General features: G+C 40.4%; 1 protein-coding gene across 1 annotated transcript; it reads left to right on the plus strand.

Moving 5' to 3' along the window:
- Positions 1-1229: 1229 nt before the first annotated feature.
- Positions 1230-7180, plus strand: prdm8b (PR domain containing 8b). Its single transcript, XM_085427098.1, has 4 exons — positions 1230-1541; positions 4152-4376; positions 4931-5162; positions 5372-7180. Exons 2-4 carry the CDS (start codon positions 4158-4160, stop codon positions 6625-6627), a joined length of 1707 nt encoding a protein of 568 aa, XP_085283224.1. The 5' UTR covers positions 1230-1541; positions 4152-4157; the 3' UTR covers positions 6628-7180.
- The last annotated feature ends 14016 nt before the right edge of the window (positions 7181-21196 follow it).

Genomic DNA, 21196 nt, shown 5'->3' on the forward strand with positions numbered 1-21196 from the left:
CCATCAGTGGCTGATGATACAGACCTCACAAGATGATTGTAACCACTAACTAGAGACTTAGCATAGAGAATATTAATCATGTGACTGATTCATAAATTTTATGTTCAAAGTATATTATGTATATAATGTTCAAATAGTTATTGGTTACATCATTTTCTTTAAAAATGTCTATAACACCAGAAAGAATTTCTTATTGGACTTTACAATAAGAGAATGGGCCTTTAACTTCCTCTTCTTGATTTTTAGCTTTTAATCTTAAAATGACATGCAGGTTGAAAAATCAATGCATAATAGTACACATTTGATTTTTTTTTAAGTAGCTATATTAAGACTTTGGTCAAGTCTTAGTTAGGGTACATTAGGAGAAATCTCTTGCACAGATAAAAGTAATGCCTTATTTTCAAATAGACATTAAAAAAGTCCTCAGTGAGCTGTACCTGACCTGCAGCTTTATTTCCATCACAATATCGAGCCTTCACTCAATGCAAATTATACACTGGCGCCCCCTAAATGAGCCCGAACACAGTACAGACAGCATCAGCAGCACTGACAGCAGCGGCAGAGATCCGCTGTGAGAGACTGCCCGGGATACCCAGGCGCTCTGACCGCATGGAGAACCGGCTGGCACGGCGGGAGGCAGCGGGAGCGCGCGGTGCCCCCGGTAATGCCTGCTCAGCTCAGAGTCCAAATTAAATTTTTTTTTAAAAGTGCTGCGAGTTTAAACCACAGAGAAAGTTGGTTTGTTGCACTGAGCAGTACCACCATGCATAAAGGAGGCTTGGAGCCAAATTTGGAGGGGCTGAAGTGGTGCTTTATTGGGTTAACTTAACAACAATAATAATGATGATAACAATAACGATAATAATAATGATAATGATAATAATATTCACAGTAATAATAATGATGATGATGGAAGAACATTTTTATTCTCTCGACAACTCGAAGCTGCTGTTGGCTTCTCTCCTCTCCCCTCACAATAGAAATCTTCAACTTAAATGTCACTTTATTCCGACCAATACAACCACCAACTATTGTCATCTGAATTACAATAATAATGGACGGGGGTGAGAGGGGTCTTTATCCCTCCGCACATCCATAAATCGCACGAAATGACAGTCGGCCAGTGAAGAGTTAAAGGGAGGAGACGGAGAGTGACACGCCTCATTGGGTAGATTATGTGCCGCAAACAAAAAGTGTGTGTCGGTGTGCCAGTCAGCCAGAGCATCGGGCCCCATCTGCACGCCTCTCTCTCCCCCTCTCTCTCTCTGTCTGCTTTTATCCGCGCAGCTCTCTCTCCCTGCCCCGCTCCTTCACTGCCAGTGTCGGCGGCAGCAGCAGCACTGTCACTTTCAGCACACTGGGGAGGAAATGTACTGATACTACGGAGCAGCCCGGGAGCGCATCACCATCTCCATCATCACCTCCATCACCGTCACCGCATCCCCCCTCTCGTCTTTTCGGGGCTTTTCCCCCCCGCATTGATTCGCAGCATCGCTCTCAAATCGTTTGTGGATTATTGTTCCCTCCTCATCGACGGAAAGGTAGGTCTGTGACGTGAAAGCTGTGTGTGGTTCGGATAGTTTTGGAGCAGGAAAAAGGGGTGGGTTGGGTGGTGGGTTCGCTTTGCGCGGCACGCGTCCTGCAGAATAAACAGCAGGAAAAAAAATAGGGGGTAAAATAAAGCAAACGCAGATGTTTCCTCGCTGTCGCAGTTCAATCACAGCGCTGATTCGGGACAGTTTTAGCGGATGGGTGAAACACCCCCCAGTTTCAGCTCACCCCCACCTGCAGCGGGTTTGGAGGGAGAGGGTGGCTGCTTTCCTCCAGTTTGGATGTACAAACACGCCGCTCGGTGTCTCTTTTTTATTAATTCGAGCCTGGCCTTGACTCATATCAGTCACCCGATAATTTGTGAGGCTTTCATCCACCTCAAGCGACTATCTGGGTTCCTTTGAACATAAAGAGGTTCTGTTTAGTGCCGGAAACAATTTTTTTAGCTTCACATCGCAGCGCCGGGATCCGCTTTGGAAAGGCTGTGTGCGCAAAATGTTCCAGAGAATCTTCCTGCTGCTGCTAAACGTTTACGAAGTTACAAAATCCTATAAATCAGCCGACTTCAGTGGCAGCTGTTCTTTGTTATTTAATCAAATTTCCACACTTCTTTTAAAACAATAATACTAATGAAAATAATAAATAACAGTAGAAGCCAAACCAGAGGAAAGCATCGCTTTTTCTCTTTTTGCAGCGACAAAACAACTGCGGATACCGGGGACAAACAGACGGTAGCTCATCTGTTCCCACCGCCAATCACCGGCACGAGAGCAGTTATCAATATTCGCCCGTTTATTTCTGAACCGGATCACATTTACGCGCAAAAGCCACGTTTCTCCCTGCGCGCAAGAGTGCACAGACCTTTATCCCAGCTGTGGAGCTTTTAAATGATACTTTAACGATTTTCTAATTAATGGCTTCATTTCTTTGCACGAACTGTGCCAAGACCGCGCCTCGTGGACTATGAAAAATAATAATAATTATTATTATTATCATATAATAACAACTGCACTCTAAACTGTTAATTATAGTTACTTTGTTATAGGCCCAAAGTACAACAGTAAATCATTTTTATTCATATTTTGCTGTTGCTAAAATAAACCAAACAGTGATCAGAGAACATTATATACAACATATCATTTCAACAATTTAGAAATGGCGTCTTAAGGAAAAGCTATTTGTCTGAATTTATTGTTTGTATTTATTTATTTATTTATTTCTGCCGTCCTTTGTGCCTAATTTACGGCCGAACAAATGTGCATCAGGTGCAGGCTTCCGCGCACAGATTCTGCAGTATTTAAACGCCAGAGGAGGAAGAGGGGAGGAGAGGAGGGAGTGAAAGAGACGCAGCCGTCTAAACACACACATTCAGAGGTTAGAAAGGGAGAAAAGAAATAATTAACTGGTCGTGCTGCTTTAATTACAGTCTCAGAGGGGAAAGTGGCGGATTATGGTAATGAGGCGACATACGCTGCCGCTTGTAGAAAGGAGAGAAAGGTTGGCTGACATGAAATCACTGACTTTGACAGTCCACTTGAAACCCATTGGACATGCTCTCTCCGTTGGACGTGCTCGGACCTCACCAGCTCCTACTGAGGGCGCCGTCGTCTTATTATCCTTCTCTTTTTTCTCCTTTGTAACAAAAACAGTCTTCAGACAATGTGAGAAATCCAACAAAACCAGACACGATATTAAATGGATAAAGATAATATTTATAGAAAAATCAATGATCACACAAGCGTGAAGCACAGTCAGCTCACTGGAAAAGTAAGGACGTTAAAAGCGACTCTGGGAACTGTAGGAAATACAGTAAACGCTTTAACAGGAAGCACCTGGAAATACTGAAGCACCAAACTTTTTTTTTTCATAGTAATTTTTCATTTTCATTTTTCTTGCATCAGGCAGAGAGGACATTGAGGGAGTCCGCGAAGACCTTCTTATGTTAAAATTAGCATTAATACTTTATTATATCACTTATGCGAACATTATATAATAATAATCTGATTGGATTAATAGCCGTGTATACTATTGTTAACAAGAAAACATTCTAGATTGTTTTATTCCTATACACATATCGCTTATTTTTACAGACAGCATTATTATTATTATTGTTAATAATAATAATAATAAGTATTATTATTATTATTATTATTATATATTAATGAAAAAAATCACGTGATCACTAATCTCTGATTGATTTAGTTTTTTATTGTCGCTTTGTTTATTGTGATTGTTATATAATCGGATATTGGTAAACTACATCATCAATATGCTGAAAGTGTTGCCGTCATGAACTTATTACGTGGTTTGAATAAATTAAAAGGGAAAAAAAAACGGGCCCCTCAACGACGCCCTTGACAGCTGGTTTAGCCAATCTGTCTAGGAAGAGATTTATTTCCTATCAGCTGGTACAGCGGAGGGTATAATCCACTAAATAACCAAAGGTTAGGCTCCAATGTGTGATTTGTTTTTGCTTGATGAATATATTAAAGAGGAAATTACGCATTTTGGGGACAAAAAAGAGGAAATTTGATGCTTTCCGTTAGACATTTTTGAGGCCTGTACTGACGCTGGTTTCTCGTGGTTCCGTGTGTCCGCAGTGTGACATGGAGGAGTCCAGCTCTCAGAAGTTGGTGTGGGATGGGGACGCCAAAGCGGTGCAGCAGTGTCTCACGGACATTTTTACGAGCGTCTACACAACGTGCGACATCCCGGAAAACGCCATTTTCGGGCCTTGCGTGCTGAGCCACACGTCTCTGTATGACAGCATCGCCTTCATAGCTCTGAAATCCACCGACAAGCGCACAGCACCTTATATATTCAGGGTAAGTGGAGCTTTATTTTGATCACAAATTTGAAATAATTTTATTTTAATGCATCCCTTATACAGGTTTTAATTAGCTCAATTATGACTGAAGACAGATTTTACTGATTGGCATCTAAACTGGCCTAAAATGACAATGTTTTTAAATTTCTGTGCATTTATTTCTGTCCAATAATTAAATATATCCCTAGAGATGAAAACCAAAAGGCTAAAAAAAGGAATAAAAAAACATATATGGTCACTAAAATCTTATAGGGACATACTAGTAGATTTTGCTTGTTTTTAATAGCTATAGTAATTTGCTTAATTTCAAGTGGAAAATTAGGTTTATTAAAGCATTGTGAACATTTTTTGTCTTCCCTGAATTATTTTTTTAAACTTAGATTCCAAACTATAAAAATACACGTTGTGCCCTCCTTGTTTCTGCAGCAGTTTGGGGGTAATTCTCTCTTCCCATTTGCATCTAAAAAACAGCCTGAGAGGTTTATGGGGTGGAAATAATTTGAAATTAATTATTTAAGTATTAACCCAAAATGCTCTTGCTTGATGGCACAGGTGGACACTTCAGCGGCCAACAGCACCTCGGAGGGCCTGATGTGGCTGCGGCTGGTCCAGTCAGCCCGGGACAAAGAGGAGCAGAACCTGGAGGCCTACGTGAAGAACGGCCAGCTCTTCTACCGCTCGCTCCGACGCATCGAGAAGGACGAGGAGTTGCTGGTCTGGTACGGCAAAGACCTCATCGACCTGCTGCTGCTCAGTTCCAGCAGAGTGCCTCCCAAAAGCAAAGGTGAGCCAGTCAAGACAGTAAAGTGTTTCAGCTTGTGTTTAAACCATGACATTTATTGTTTTCTTCTTTTAGTTTTTACTTTGATTTCATCCGATGCAGGCTTCACACAATGCACTAAAGAATACATAAAGTTATATTTACTGCAGTGCAGTACAAAGGTCATATTCTTGAAGTAAATTTTCAATAATTTCCTTTTGTCCTCCGGTTAGGTTCATCCCACCACTCCTGTCCGGACTGCAGCCAGCGGTTCCAGTTTGAGTTCCCTTTCTTGGCCCATCTCCGGTTCCGTTGCACCAAGAGACTGCAGAGCATTGCTGCAGCCGACGAGGAGCCCAGCAAAGACAGCGGCACAGAGCGACTAAACGCAACCCCAACCAGGACCAGCCCAAAGGTAGTCCGCTCCGAAGGTTTCAGCAGTCATCAGGACAACAATAAACCCTCCACAGACTTTCATAACCTAGCCAGGGATCTAGAGAACAACCGGACCAGGCCGCCGAGTGACAAGGAGGCCGAGATCTGCAGCGAGAGCTCGGGCAAGAGGAAGTTCTCCGAAATAGAGGACAGGGAGTGCAGAGGACCCAGCCTTCCGCAGTCCAAGTCTAAAGATGAGCTTGCAACGTCTGTGCAGAATTACAGAGGAGCATATGGCCTAGAGGACAACCACCGGTCCTTCTCCCCACCAGGCTCCATAGAGCTGGGAGAGGTAAAGCGCAGCGCCTTTACTGAGGTTAAGTCAGCCCAGCACTCCAAACAGCACAGCAGCAGCAAAAGTCTCCAAAGCTCCAACTCTGAAAACAAAGATGGAGGTCGGCCCAGCAGCAACCCCTCGGAGAAACACCTTAGCATCAGGTCTGTGCTGTCAGAGACGCAGCTGCCCCAAAGCTCGCCCATGGGCAGTGCTTTCACCTCCGTCAGCCAGCAAGGAGGTGGCAGTGGTGGGGAGAGGAAGAGTGCCTTCAGTCAGCCATCTCGCTCCTTTTCGCAGATCTCACCACTGGTGATGCCACCCAAGCTGCTGGACTGCCACCCAGCGGTGGGCGACACCATCTCCTCCAACAGACTCTACCAGGCTGACCACCTTGCTGCCAAGCTGCAGGGTGCAGAACTGGGCACCAACTGCCCTGTGCCGGGCGGCATGGCCAAGCAGAACCCCTTTGTCTACGCCACCGCCTTCTGGCCCAAGAACTCCGGACCTATCCAGCTTCAGATGCCCTCAGCTCTCACCCTGCTGCCTCCCTCATTCACCTCGCTCTGTCTGCCCGCTCAGAACTGGTGCGCCAAGTGCAACGCCTCCTTCCGCATGACCTCAGACCTGGTTTACCACATGCGATCCCACCACAAAAAGGAGTACTCCATGGAGCCTCTGGTCAAGCGGCGGCGCGAGGAGAAGCTCAAGTGCCCCATATGCAACGAGTCCTTCCGGGAACGGCATCACTTGTCACGTCACATGACCTCCCATAACTGACTTTTTGAAACTAACAAGGACGAGACTTTTGTTTAACATGGACGGACTGTCAACCTGCCTGGATTTAAGCACTCCAACTGGAAATAGACCACTTAAAAACACAAGAACACCCCTTGCACTTACTTTCACTTTGGACTATAATCTTTGAATTCCTTTTCTGTCTGTTTGCTTTTACTCCCCTGTAAAAACAATTAATGTTTTGGGTGTATGCAAATGCGTTTTGACTTCAAAAATGAATCTATTTATGAAAAGTTCACTTAAAAGTTTGAGAATAAGGGAAGATTTAAATATGTGTAATTGTACAGTAAGTTGTATTTTATATCATATAAATGCAAATATAGAGAAAAATGACAAATGTAGTCATACATCATGGTTTACAACGCAGCGAGTTTTTTCATGTCTACAACCAATATGGACACAAATTGGGGATATTATGTCAGACTATATTTCAGAGTGCATGTAATATGAAATGATATTGATTTAAGATGCAGTCTATACATTACAATGTAAATAATTTGTTTTATTTGAAATACAAAGTGTAATATTTTGTGTCAGTGGGGAATAGTTTCAGTGTTTCTTCCTTTTGCGGGAATTTACTACTTGATAGTTTATCTAATCATGTTGAATGCATTGACAATAAAATAGCTTTATTTTCAAACTGTGGCCTTCATGGATTTTTTTTGACTGCAACTCAAATATATATTAAATAAAATCTTTATATATTCTGTGTTTTGTATTCATACATTATAACATTAATTTTAGGGATGCAAAAAGTGGACAAAACCACCTTATTTTACCTTATTTACATTTTTTATAAGAAATTGATTTTATATATTGCCAAAGCTCAGTGTTACTAAAATAAATATAAACATATTATGTAAATTTTTTCCCCAACACACTCGAAAACAAAGACACTATTACAGTTAATAAATCTGATGATGAAATATTTATTGTACATTATATGGATATATGGTTATCTACTATGTTTCCTCCTTGGAAATGAGCATTATTATTATTATTATTATTATTATTATTATTACTACTACAGCCATTGTCTTTATTTAGGTAGGACACATTATCCTCTTAATTAAACTTTAAAATAATTAAAAAAAAAAACCTTTATCATACCTGCACATTGGGTGTTTCCCGTTGATAATACGGTCTTGTATTTATCGAAATAAAGTTTATGTAAAAGAAAAAAAATATATATATATAAAATGTTCCGACTGTTTTTTTTTTAGTCTTTATTTTTATTTATTTTTTTTATTTAAAGCAAAAAATACATGGCCATGATTTTCAGGCTTCTCGGTAAGCGACCTATTGTTTTACTTTACTGAATAAAATCCGCGCCGTACGCCTACATTTACGATTCGTTTCCATTAAATCATTAGACTTATTTTTTTCTTTGAAGAGCCGTGAACAGCCAGTTACAGAGACGCCACGAGTTTCCCATAAATCAATAGGTGCAAATAATTTAAATTTATAATTTTTTAAACACGCCGCAAACTGAAGACAGCAGTGAAGTGCTGCTGTAACACCCAAATAACAACCGTCTATCAGCCCGACGGTGACCTTTAATCTGCAGGATATTTATGTCAAAGAAAATCAAACAAGCAAACAAAAAACAGAGTGATAGAAAGTAAAACGTGATAATATTTTTGGATCAGTACTCCTTATTTCCACCACGTTATGAAAACGCAAATATCAAAAAAAAAAAAAAAAAAAAAAAAAAAAAAAAAAAACACCGGGTAGGAAACGTTTCAGGCCACGAGCTGAACAGAAACTGGTTCGAGCGCGCCATCAAGTGGTCTGTGAGCAAACTGCACAAGCGGAGATCCCACTGGGCAGCCATAACGTGTAGGATATATATGTGGAAAACTAAAACCCTTAAATTATATGTAATTTAAGATCTTTGTTTTTAACGACTCATCAGAATCATTATATGACTCATACCTGTAACCATGACAATATCCCTATATGACCATGGCTGAGATATATATATATATATATTTATTTCTATTGTTTCTGAAAACTAAAATATCAACTGTGTCTCAAATCCACTGTGACACTGGTTCATGGAGGAATGAATATTTGAACACTAAAAGTACACAAGCATCAAAGAGTATATGGTAAAATATCACAGCCGTAGTTTTCCCAGTTCAAGTGTCAAGGGTTAAAAAGAAAACAGCTCCTGGGAAACCACATCATCAGCACGCTGAAGCTCGGCGTCATTTCCCAGAAACCACTTGTATGAGGACACAGGGCTGCATGAGCCTGAATTGCTGAGTTTTCTGTATTTGTTCAGAACTCTATGGTGCCTGCAAAGCACAGTTCTCAGCTCTGCATAATTACTATTAAAGTGAAAACTTTGAAATGAGCATTTAAAGTAGGAAAACATAATTCTGGAGAAAATGGATCCCTCTTCTTAGACAGACATCTGAAAACCTGAAACCAAATCTGTGTGAGGATAAGGTGTTAAAAACGTCTGCTTCCGGGTGAAAAACAGAAAAACTGCAATGCAGGATACGAGAGGAAGGATGCCTGTTTAAATAAGCAGACAAAGGATATTTATTAGGGCATCTTCTTGTGTAATGTAAAGCTTTAGGCTGAACTGCATCACTCAGGAGAGCAAAGAAAACAAAACTAGAACTGGAGCTGCAGTGAGAATGTGCTGGATGGAGAGCAAAAGCACATAAAGTGGTAGAGGCTGAGAGGAGTGGATACAGCAGGAATCTGCGAGGCTCACATGATGATAAATTACAAACCGGTGCACATGTCCGCATGTTGCATCTCATCTCAGAGCGACACACACCTCCCACTACAGCAATCCAAACAGGTCAGTCTCACCGTAAAGGCATGCGATCGACGGGAAGCGAGGCCATCGTTAACTATCACCGCTCGCCCTCTCCTCACAGCCCGGACGCTCCTGTGATATTTTGTACCCTCGTGCTTCGCTGCTGGTGTCATCGTCCCTCTTGGGCCCCAGCTTCCCCCCCGTGTCACATTTGTCACTGCATCACTCATCGCGGAGCAGCGCGGGACAGTTTATATCTCTGCTAAGCTGGCACTTCCATTTGGCCTCCTGCCCCAGTCACACTACATTTTTACATTTCAGGCATTTAGCTGACGCTGACATCTAGCAGGGAAATGAACAAACAGGTACAAAGACCTCAGACAAGTTCAGTTATTTGATAGGAAACATGGCTTCTGGACCCTTCTTTGGTTTTAGTTTGTTAGTCCAGCTTTAAAACTTACGATGTGTTTCAAAGAAACACTGCATGCACAAGATGGGAAGATTTCTGCAGATGTAAACTTAGAAGAAGAGAGCCAAGATTATTTTTGTTTAACGCTTCATGATAAACTCAGAGGACAAAAACTTCCTTTGGTTTAACAGGTTTGTTCATGACTAAACCATAAGCTGCAGTGACTTCCTTGCTGCTTTGCTTCCTGTTTTTGTAACTGTGGGTTTATCTGTATTTACTTCTTTTTACCCGTGCCCAGTCTGCCTTCCATTCTCCCTTTCTAATACCCACCTTTAGTCTTGTGTTCCTCTTTCTGTTGTTCTTCTGGATCTCTTTCTTTATAATAAGATGCTGAATGTAGTTATGAATGAAGTTATGCTGACACAAAAGCACTGCTTTATCAGGACAAGAAGACCTTGACAGTAACACTCTTCAGTTTGACTTGTAGTAGTAGGGTTATTGATATTTAGTGGGGCTTGACTCTTGTGTCACTTGATGGGAGGAAATCAGGACAGAGGGGAGCGGTGTAGGTGGACTGCTGTCAAATTCAAATGTTGGCACTGATTTATTTCCTTCTAAAGGTTTCTGCATGATGTAGCTTTACTTATATATTCCCCTAATGTTAACTACGAAAAGCCAACACTGCATCTCTCTGTGCTAACTGCTGCGTGATCACATATGTTGTCAGAAAGTCGTCAGTTAAAATTTTCCCGAGTTGTGACTTTGCCTGAGATTTTAGTTAAACATATTCCTTCATTTCACTGAGAGACAGCGATCCACCCCGAGTTACATTTCAGTGCAGTATGGTACGAAGTTTATTCTGATGCAGCTATGGAGACACCACACCAGCGTGTAAAAACACGTCTTCTGCAATCATGGACCTATTACTGCAATGAATGACAGTAACTACAGTAGTCTCATGTTTGGCGATGAGCTCTGCAGCTCAGGTTCCAAGGGCAGTGTTTTTCTAACCATTACAGCTTTAGCGAAGGTGCTGGTACTGCAGACACATCCGGTTAGAGCTGCTGTGAAATCTGACGCTGAACCTATAAATGAAACCCACATTGAAGGTTTCTATTGTAGGAGCCCCAGTAACCTCTTGCTTATATTAAGAATAATTCCAGTGGACACGCTTTTTAAAAACTTAGCATGTTTCGTATTCTCTGCGACCGACACTGAAAAAGCTGTGCAGTACAACGTGGTTTCAAACTGACTTTTGACGATCTCAGAGTAACAGGAGCCACTAACGTTGCTCCTGGAGCATGTGCTGAGCTCAGGAGCTCCAAACACAGGTGTCCTGTGTGCGCAAAGGGTTGGGACATCGAGCTAACAAGGCTGTGAAAGAAAAGCTTAGATCAGAAGTATCGATTTCACACAGCGTGAGTCCTGGCCTGCGGCCCTGCTTACAAACGCAAGCTGTTTTCAAGTCCTAATCCAGGGTTTACGCAAGGCCAGCTCCTCATGCTGCTATCTGATGTGATGTCGCTGTCATATCATTATTTTTTGAATGTCTAAATATACACAAACAGCACCATCTCCTGTGCACTCGCGCTATTTCTGACTCACAATGCACTCAATCTACAAGTCTGCTGACAGGGACAAATTTACACATCAAGTCCACCCCGAGCATCTCGCAGATAGTACTGCAAGGCTGGGAAACAGGTGGCTAAATACAGTATACACAGCTGCACCTTGTTAAAAAAACAGCAGTATAATATAAAAGACCCTTAATAAAATGTACATTTATAGGTACATAGCTACATAGGTAGTCATAGGACTCAACAGGACAACAAAATATGACCTCCTGTTTTACCAGGTTAAGAAAAATACAAATATTGTAATATTAACATTGTAGTTTCTCCAGCTTGAGCATACGTGGTCTTAAAAGCATTGGGTTAGACAGCACTGCTGGTGAATGCTTTGAAGACTATTTATGTTAAAAGTTAAAGCTAAGAGAAAGCATCTAGAAATTAAACAAAAAGCACTGAAACATTTTTGTAATTAAACACAATGATATTTGTGGACGTTAATGTTTTAAACTGAATTTTATCAGGAGAAAATCATTTAATCCTCACTTAAAAATAAAAAATAAAATCCACTAACTTCACATTAAGAGAACTGGGATAATTCCAAGAACACTATAAACACCTTTTTCAGGAGGAACCAGAGATATGCTGCTCATGGTGACTGTTGTTATTTAGGTTTGGTAGAGTAAGTAAAATATAAGATCATATATTTTCTGCATTTTTGAGGATTTCTTGGTTCTTGGTTGAATCTACTTTCAGCTGCTCCCTTACAAGCCTTTCACAAGAGGTGACCACAGCTCTGCATGTTTGATTTTGCAGATTATTTTTAATTTCTGTCTCCTATTTCCCTCATTTACATGATCTAATTTGTATAAAACTTTCTCTTAGCTGAAATTATCCATGAATTCTGTTAGAAGGCTAAATAACAACATTAAATATATTAATTTTTGGGGGGACAACACTTACATGAAACCACTACACTCAACATATCCTGTGCAAGTTTCAGGCACGATGAGATTACGGAGGCTTTGAAGGGAATGGAGAAAAAGCACCGAATGTGGAAGAAAGAAGTGTAAAAGGCAAACAGTGACAGGACCATTTTGGATGTAGATGTTCATATGTTGATAACCTTATCCTGTAGCTGAAGGTTGAAGGTGTGTGTGCAGGCTGTGGAGTGCATGTGGTACAGTGACTGGAACCAAACACCTCAGAAAAGAGTTATGCAATTTTTTAATGATACACATAGAAAACAAAACTACTTGGTAAAAAGTGGTTAAAGACAAATTTGTTGTGTAACACTGATTGTAGTGATTGTTGTAAAAGTAATGACTCGTTGTGTATTTTCAGCATACTGGTCACATGATGTAGACACGGTGCTTCACGCAGCCAGAGCCAGTGACTCTGAATGTGGTCGTATTACTTTGTTACACATTCTGCTGCTGAGGCCCCCCTCCTCCTTCCTTTTGAAGCACATCTCCATAACAGCCATAGCACACAGTTTTCTTTGAGACCCGGTTGGCATGTTGTCCCTTCCCCCCTGTCTTCTGCACCCCACATGTCATGAAAGTCAACCCAACTTTATCAGTCACAGTAATGACCGCAGTGCTGGATGACTCTGTGCTTCTTGGCTCAAGATGAATGTTGGCCTGTCATGTGCCCATCTTTCTAGGACGATGGCTAAAACTGCATACGATATCTTACTTCTTTACCACCAGTAGCCGTCCACTTTAAACTCACGACAACATCAGCGACACACACAAACACTCACTAGGCAGTTAAAAGTGCACAAAAAGAAATAAAACAATCTGAATGTGAATGATTTGCAAAATTTGACAAAAGTCATCAGGTGAAGAGTGAGGAAGAAAATCGGATTTAAAAACATGTCAGAATTGTACTTAAAAAGCAGTTATGTGAGCCTGGATTTTACAAACCAAGCAAGGACTTGAACAGAGCATTAACCAGAAAAGGACACTGTAAAATCCACAGGTTTCAGATACTCTGGACCACCATATACGATGTAAACAGATCAGAAGCAGACAGAAAAAAATGACAGATGATTATTTTTTTCTTAATTCAATTCATTTTATCGATATAAATATATCACAACAACAGTTGGTAAAGATTCTACAATGACACGGAGAAAACCCAACAATCAAACGACCCCCTATGAGCAAGCACTTGGCGACAGTGGAAAGGAAAAACTCCTTTTAACAGGAAGAAACCTTTAACACAACAAAGCTCAGGGAGGGGCGGTCGTCTGCTACCAGTTGGGATGATGGGAGGAAGACGGGACAAAAGACATGCTGTGGACGAGAGCTGGAGAGTCTTTCTTTGTGAAATGGGTGGCTGGACTTCCATGGCTATGATCCACACTGACCAGCACCCAGTGTTGGGGAGCAACGGAATACATGTACCGCCGTTATGTATTTAAAATACAAAATCTGAGTAACTGTATTCTGTTACAGTTACCGTTTAAAACGGTGGTATTCAGAATACAGTTACTTTGTTGGGAAAAAAAAGTTACTTTTTTGAAATAAATGGATTACACGGCGGCCTTTTCCTGTTTCATATTGTAGCGGGTCATTGTATGTTAGGCTATACCCTATTTTTGGTAATTCCACGTGGGTGGAAACCCAAACAAAACACACATTAAGAGGCTCAAATGCCCGTGTCTTAATCTCCCGTCTCATAATGACATGAAGAAATATTTTTTAAAATTATTTAATATGAAGGCAATAGGCAGAGTGTTACAGGCATTGCCCTAAAGAATGTAGCCTCATGGGCAGTGTAGTCCGTGCTGCAGGGAGAACGGACTGCCATACCCGTTATGTGAGTGGAAAAGTACGAGCTGTCACCAAGCAGAAACGGGAGCTGGAAGCATGTAAATATAATAATAACCACTGCAGCCAAGAAGAGTGCCTGACGAGCCCAGTTGTAAGTAAGCTATTAAGACTCGACTGTACGCCGTGTTCGTGTTTTCCTACGAAACAATAAGTTCCGTTGGAGCAGCCTTTCAACGCCTCTCTCTGTCTCTCGCTAGCAAAGTTGACCCAGACAACGAAGTAAAGCTAGTTTTCTGCACCAACATATTAGCCAGAGGTCCCTTTACTACGGCTCGGAGCCGCAAATAGTTTTCTATACGAGATCGCTGCAAAAAGTGCAGCCTTACCTAATGTCCACCTACTGTTACTCATTTTATATTAAGATTTAAACATCTAGTTGCTATTGGTATGGTGATAAACCTTCAGTAATAGTAATAAATCACACAGCAATAGTACATTCATGTAGTTGTAAAAAAGCATGATAATATATTAAGTAATCCAAAGTATTTAGAATAAGTTACTCTCAATGAGTAACGTAACGGAATACGTTACAGAATACATTTTGGGGGCATGTAATCTGTAATCTGTAGTGGAATACATTTTAAAAGTAACCTTACACAGAGACCTGGACACAGTGTTGCCACTGGTTTTCAGCAGTGTTTTTTCTATTTTCTTTCATGTGACTGAGTCAGCTTTGGTGTCAGTATCCAGGTCTTCATAATACATCATGGTGCCATCTGAGGTGTTTGCTTTACGCCGTAAACAGATACCGTAAACTTTACGGTATCTGTTGTTTGTTTAGCCTCTGCCTTTGGTGAAAGCTAGTTATCAAAGTAAAAAGTGTAGCTCCTGCTTACACATTTGCTGTCATTTATTTATTTATTTTTATAAGCTATCTGGATTTATTCATATTTTCTATACTGTAAATAATGACCAGAAAATACATAAAAAATCTATATCCAGTCCTGGTCTTGCTTTCTCTTGCGTGATGTTGGCTGTAGTGACCACATGACTATGGTTAAATGATTTAGAGAGAACAAATTAGAAGGAAAAAGTGCTGATAAAAAATTATATTTATATTACCTGCCTGTTGAATTTATTTGTTGTCAGGCACATATGCACACAGTGGCATCTAGTGAAAATGCGACCGAGGCTGAAATAGATAAAAGAGCATTAGCATTTTATCAGGATGTGACTTTTTCTCCAGTTCACATTATTATTTCTGATTACTCCGTTTATAATTATCTTTTGAAATTCCATCCTTTCATTTCTTTTTCTTATCCAAAGTTTGGTCATGATGGCGCCAGGTTAAGTGCAATATCCCAGATGTCTCTTTTGCCAGGTCCTTCTAGGGATCCTACGATGCTCCCAAACAAGACAATATATATTTTCTCTTTGCAGAGAGTTGCAAGTTTACTCTGGGTCTCCTCTCAACTGGGTGTGCTTGGGAAACCACTAAGAGAAGGCACACCAGAAGCATGATAATCAAAAGCCTGGACCATCTCAGCTGAGTACTTTTGAAGTGAAGGAGCTACAACTCTCCCATATGGAAAAGATATATATAAATCTTATAAAGTTTGTATCTGTCTTGTGTGAAACTTGTATGAAAAGCATACAAGAGTGAAAACAGATATAAGATCCCTCGAAAATTTATATAATGAAACTTGTATGCTTTGGATACTTACTAAAACAATATATGAAAGTAATGAGAAAGTGGCCACTTTAATGAGTAAATCGTATAAGTTTTTACTATTTCTTTTCCATATGGGTTACTCCGAGGTTTCTTGCTAAACAGCCTAGCCACCATAAAGAGGACACTCATTTCAATTGCTTCTACCCAGAAGTCATGACAATTGCATTAATGCAGATGCAAATCAGTCTGCAGTCTCAGCAAAACACTGTTTTCTGACAGAGATGGTGAATTGTCCCACCATTACTGCCAGTTGGGTGGAGTTCTTACGCCAACCAACAGAGTTAAAGATTTTTAGCATCTAGTTCATAACCTTGTTCATTTGTATCTGCTCAGAACTCCAACAGGCCATCACCAATTACGCATTTTAGTTGGAAGTGAAATAAAAGGACGTATTTAGAGAAAATTTTGCTCCTAGAAATCTCTGTGGAGGCTCATCCACTAAGATTTATGCATACTTTAAAACATTTTGATCACTAAAAACAATTTACTTTTTTAAAGCGAGTCCTACTTTCATGAAATATACCCAACCTGCTCCAGTTCCAGATGCCGCATGTTGTTGTAAGTTCTACTTTTAGATATGTATTCAGTGACTGAAGTGACTTTTCCTCTTGTCAAAACCATTAGTAAATCAAGATGAAAGAAAACGAAAAGGCCGCATAAACACATATGTTAATCCTGAACTGTCAAGACTTTGTTTTGTGGGAGTGCATGCATGTGTGTACGCTGGGAGTTCAAGTGTGTGATTAGACCCAGTGAAAGCTCCAAATGAAGATGTATGGTGGCCCAGGGGTGGGCCAGATTCAGAGGTGGATAATGGATTAGTGAAGATCAGTGTTGCTCAGTCTGGCTGTTTCCTGTGAGGAAAAACAGACCAGATTTATCTTCCGTCCTCCAACCCATGGCCACCCAGGCACCACTTAAAGTGAAAAAAAAGGACCTGTGTCTCATGTGTAAATATCTTTAGAAGGGACTTTATCTGTGGAAAAATGGATGTACCATCATGAGTTGACCAGAACAGAAAGAAGAGAAGGAGAGTTTCTGTTTTGATTGCTGGCAGATGTGTTTCTGGCATTTCAGGAGAAGTGAAAAGTGCTAAGATTTAAGTTTTTGCTGCCCCCCCCCCCTTCTCCCACTGTTAGTGCTTTTGGAGTTACCTGGCTCCAATTTGGAAATGTGCATAATGGAATTTTATGTGTCAGCTGGTATGTGACACAGGGTTAAAATGTAATCCATTTTTGACTGAAAACGAGTCCATAAACACTTAAATTCCAGCTGTCAGCTGGAATCTGAAGCACACAAACACACAGTACCAGCTACAGGCACAAACAGCTCCATTCCTTTCTGCTGGATGAGCTCCAAGTCTAGGATTGCAATCAGCTGCTTTTCAGCTGTTTTACCAGGAGCTGAGGACCTCCAATAAAGTCTCCACAGGGAACATTTCAGCACCTGAAATCCATCCAAGCAGTACACTTCCACACCTTAGTCTCAGCAACTACACCAGAGCTCTGCAGGAATCTGATCTGGGCCTGGGTGGACATGGCTGGTCTGCTTACTCGTGCAGTTTCACTCTCTATGTGTGCACAGAAAGCTGTTTTATGCATATGTGAACTATAGGGCAACCTTTTCTATTCTTGGCTTATACGTTCCTAAATTAGTACAACTTATTGTGACTCAAATCCAGGCTCCGCAGCAGCGACTCTAGCCTACAGCACATGAGTCACCTGTTCAACCAGATGAGCTATAGCAGCACCATCAGCTGAGAATCTTGGCCAAGGAATGAGCCACCCTGCATGGCTGCCAATGTGGTACAACGAAGGCCAATAAAAAGCTTTTCACTGTAGAAAATCATCCTGATCAGGAGATCTCCCTGCTCTAAATCCAGTTGCAACAAAACGAAGAGCTGCAACGTGTGTGTGTGCACCGTCTACGCGCATCAACTGCAAAAAACACACGTGCAACACACAAAACTGCCCCTCATGTGTTGTACAGACTGGCACAAAGTGCCCATTTGTTCAGTGGTGATCTGTGCAGATTGACATGAATCTGTTCAATATATGATTAATTTCAAAGAACCAAACATCAGTAGTGATGAGAAACCTCCTTCTGCTTATTTGTGTAACATAAACATGATTTTTCTTGCATCCATGTCTCGGTTATGGTTGAATTTTTCTCTCTTTTAATTAGATTTTATCACAAAAACCAAATAACTCTTTTATTCATAAATGTGCTCTAACAGAGGCAAATGCCAAACATTAACCATATATGTGTTGTGAATTGCTTGGAACTGGGATATAGTAAATTTGTTACTATTAGATAAGTTGTGCATTGAGAGTGTATTGAATTAATACCCTAATAATGCGACGTGTCCATCAGAGAATGAAAACAAACCTAAAACTTACCATTTCTGAACAATAGAAACTACGCTGAAATGAGAAAACTGGCTCTGGAAACTCACTGAAGCTGAAGCAGCTGAGACCACACACACACACACACACACACACACACACACACACACACACACACACACACACACACACACACACACACACACACACACACACACACACACACACACACACTTCTTTTCAGTGCTGACAGGTGGAGTATTTGTAACAAGTGAACAGGTGCTGCTTTGTGGCTCCGCCAGGAGACAGTGAACTGAGAAATCCAACAACAAACAAGCAGCGGTGTTCTTGTCCTGCTAATTACCGTGAGAGCTCTTTGATTATAACCTTAGTCTGAAGTTTGGTTAAAAAGCTCCTGAGCCCAGGTTTTGCAGATCACATGCAAATTTTTCATTTCCCCCTCCGTGACCTTCCTTTTTCCTCAAACTACTAAACTTCTTCTAATTTCTCAGAGCTGTCTTTCAGAGCCAGCCTTGAACTTTGGTTAAAGGGAAAGTTCAGGGAAAATGGAGATCCGCTGGGACTCAAAGAGGTCACCAGCAGACTTAACAACACAGCCAGTGGCAACTACTGGACATCTCAGCAAGGGTCCCGAGAACTTCTGATGGTAAGAAAGCACCGATCAGGGTGAACCACATCATGTTTGTGGATTCAGTGAAACACTTGACGTAACACTTCTAAAAGTCAATACAATCAGCTGGCAGTAATTTATTTCTGTGTGGCCTCTTCCCACTGCTGGGCATGCCTACATTCTTGTGCAAAGTAGTATAAACACTGTAAATCATATATGGACACAGCTGATGACTATGAGAATAACTTGGCTGACCCCTTTAGTCATAGATGAAGCTTTGGGCAAGCCACCACTGAAAGGCCTGATGAACCATCCTAAAATATTAAGTGACCAAAGAAAGTGTACACACCAACTGAGAGTCCACAAGTAATTTCACTCCCACGAACGAGCTCAGAAGCATAATAATATACAACAATCTGAGGCACAGCTCATTAATTCTGACCCATACACGCAGGACACATGGATGCTGAAACTAATGCATGTGTTCATATCAGTGTAGGTCTGAAACTACAAAGCTTTAAGCTTTATGTGATTACTTTTATTTCACATTAGTTATTTGCACACAAATGCTACGATTGTTTGAGCAGAGAAGAACTTGTCTTTAACCTCCTAGGACCTGGCGTCCACATATGTGGACATCACATTTTGGGTTCTCTAGACCAAAATACTAAATTTTGCTCCACAAGGGCCTGATATCCACCTACGAGGACGTTATACTGCCACTGCTCTATCGAATTTTAAAATGAACGTCCTCATATGTGGATCTCACAGCGCTGTACTGAAAACCTGTTTGTGATTGCTATGATTGCCACAGTGACCTAAACTGGTAACAGATACTATTTTCCTTTACAGTTAAGTTGCAGCTTTTGAAGTGTGTTCATTGCAGCAGTAAGGCATGAGTTTTACTTTGAAGGGTCCTGGTTTGCATCATGTTTCAAGTATTGAGTCAGTGTTTGGAGGCAAATCAGTGTCTTCATGTAAAATATTCCTCCTCCTCAGATACATCGTCCGGACAAATTTAAAAAAAAAGAAAAAGAAAAAAAAGAAAAAGTGCAAAGATCATAAAGAAGAGGAAAAGTCAGAGAAAAAAAGCACAGAAAGACAACAAAGAAATAATGACTAACTTTATAAATAAAAGTATTTGTAGGTAAATTCAGTCCCCACTTGATTAAAAAAACTGATTTATTTATAGATTCATTACATCCTTATTTGGCAGGTTGTAGTGTTTCTAACATTTCACAAGTTTGTGAAATCATTTCTTTGCAAATTTTTAGAAAGGATAAACTTTATACACCACTCGTAGCACAGTCAGCCCAACTTATACATGAGACAGAAGTCTTTTCTAATCTCACTTTTGTAACATTATTCTCTTTTTCCTTTTCCATTTTTAGTCCAAAAACAGATCCCTTGTTGAATATTAGCTTGAAAGATATTCAGAAATCCTTACATTTTTTCCGTTAAGGTTCTCAAGTAACATAAATGAGATCATTGGCACTAGGGGTGCAACGATACACAAAATTCACGGTTTGGTTCGGTACTTTGATGACACGGTTCGATATTTTTTCGATACAAAAAAAATGTTCATGCCTTTTTAAATTTGTCATTTATTAAAATTATAAATATAGATTTTAACTCAAACGTACAGTTTTTAAATTTAATGTTGCTGAAACAACAAAGTAATAAAAATAATAAATCTACCTGATCGAGAAATCACTCATCTTTGGAAAAGAGAGTTTATTACAGAGAAATGTCTCTTTCCAAAATAAAAGCTATACTATACGCTTCTTCTGGGCTATATTCTCAGCAGCATATTAAACATATCAGGTCCCCATAAGGAGAATCATCTGCTAACGGCTGTCTAAATGACTCGGGTGAAGTTTGTAGCATGGTGCTTGTTGTTTTTGTCTGCTTCCACTTGTCTTTGCACTAAGATGATGTCGGAGTAAATGTGCAGTCATATTCGTTGTGTTCCCACTAGTGCTGTCAGCGTTAATCTGAAATGACGTTAACGCCACAACACTGCAAATTAGGGTTGCCAACTCCCTGAAAAATAAATAAGGGACACCTCATGGCCAGGGCCGGGCAACCTAGTTGTCTTCACCCTTCCCAGTGTGGTAGCTCTTTTTTGTGTGTGTGAAATTATTTTTTAACCATTTGACTTGAATTTGATTTAAGCAGATGCATATTCTTTGTGATATGACCATATGGGAAACAAATGATCATTTAGCCATTTATTTTTAGCTCAAAATGACAACATTAACACAGTAAAACAGGTCTCTTTCTTAAACAGAAGCCTGTCATGCTTAACTT

Source organism: Rhamphochromis longiceps, linkage group LG12 (assembly GCF_057381845.1).
Source record: "Rhamphochromis longiceps isolate RC_006_pf linkage group LG12, R_longiceps_female_GT1.1, whole genome shotgun sequence".
NCBI lineage: Eukaryota > Metazoa > Chordata > Actinopteri > Cichliformes > Cichlidae > Rhamphochromis > Rhamphochromis longiceps.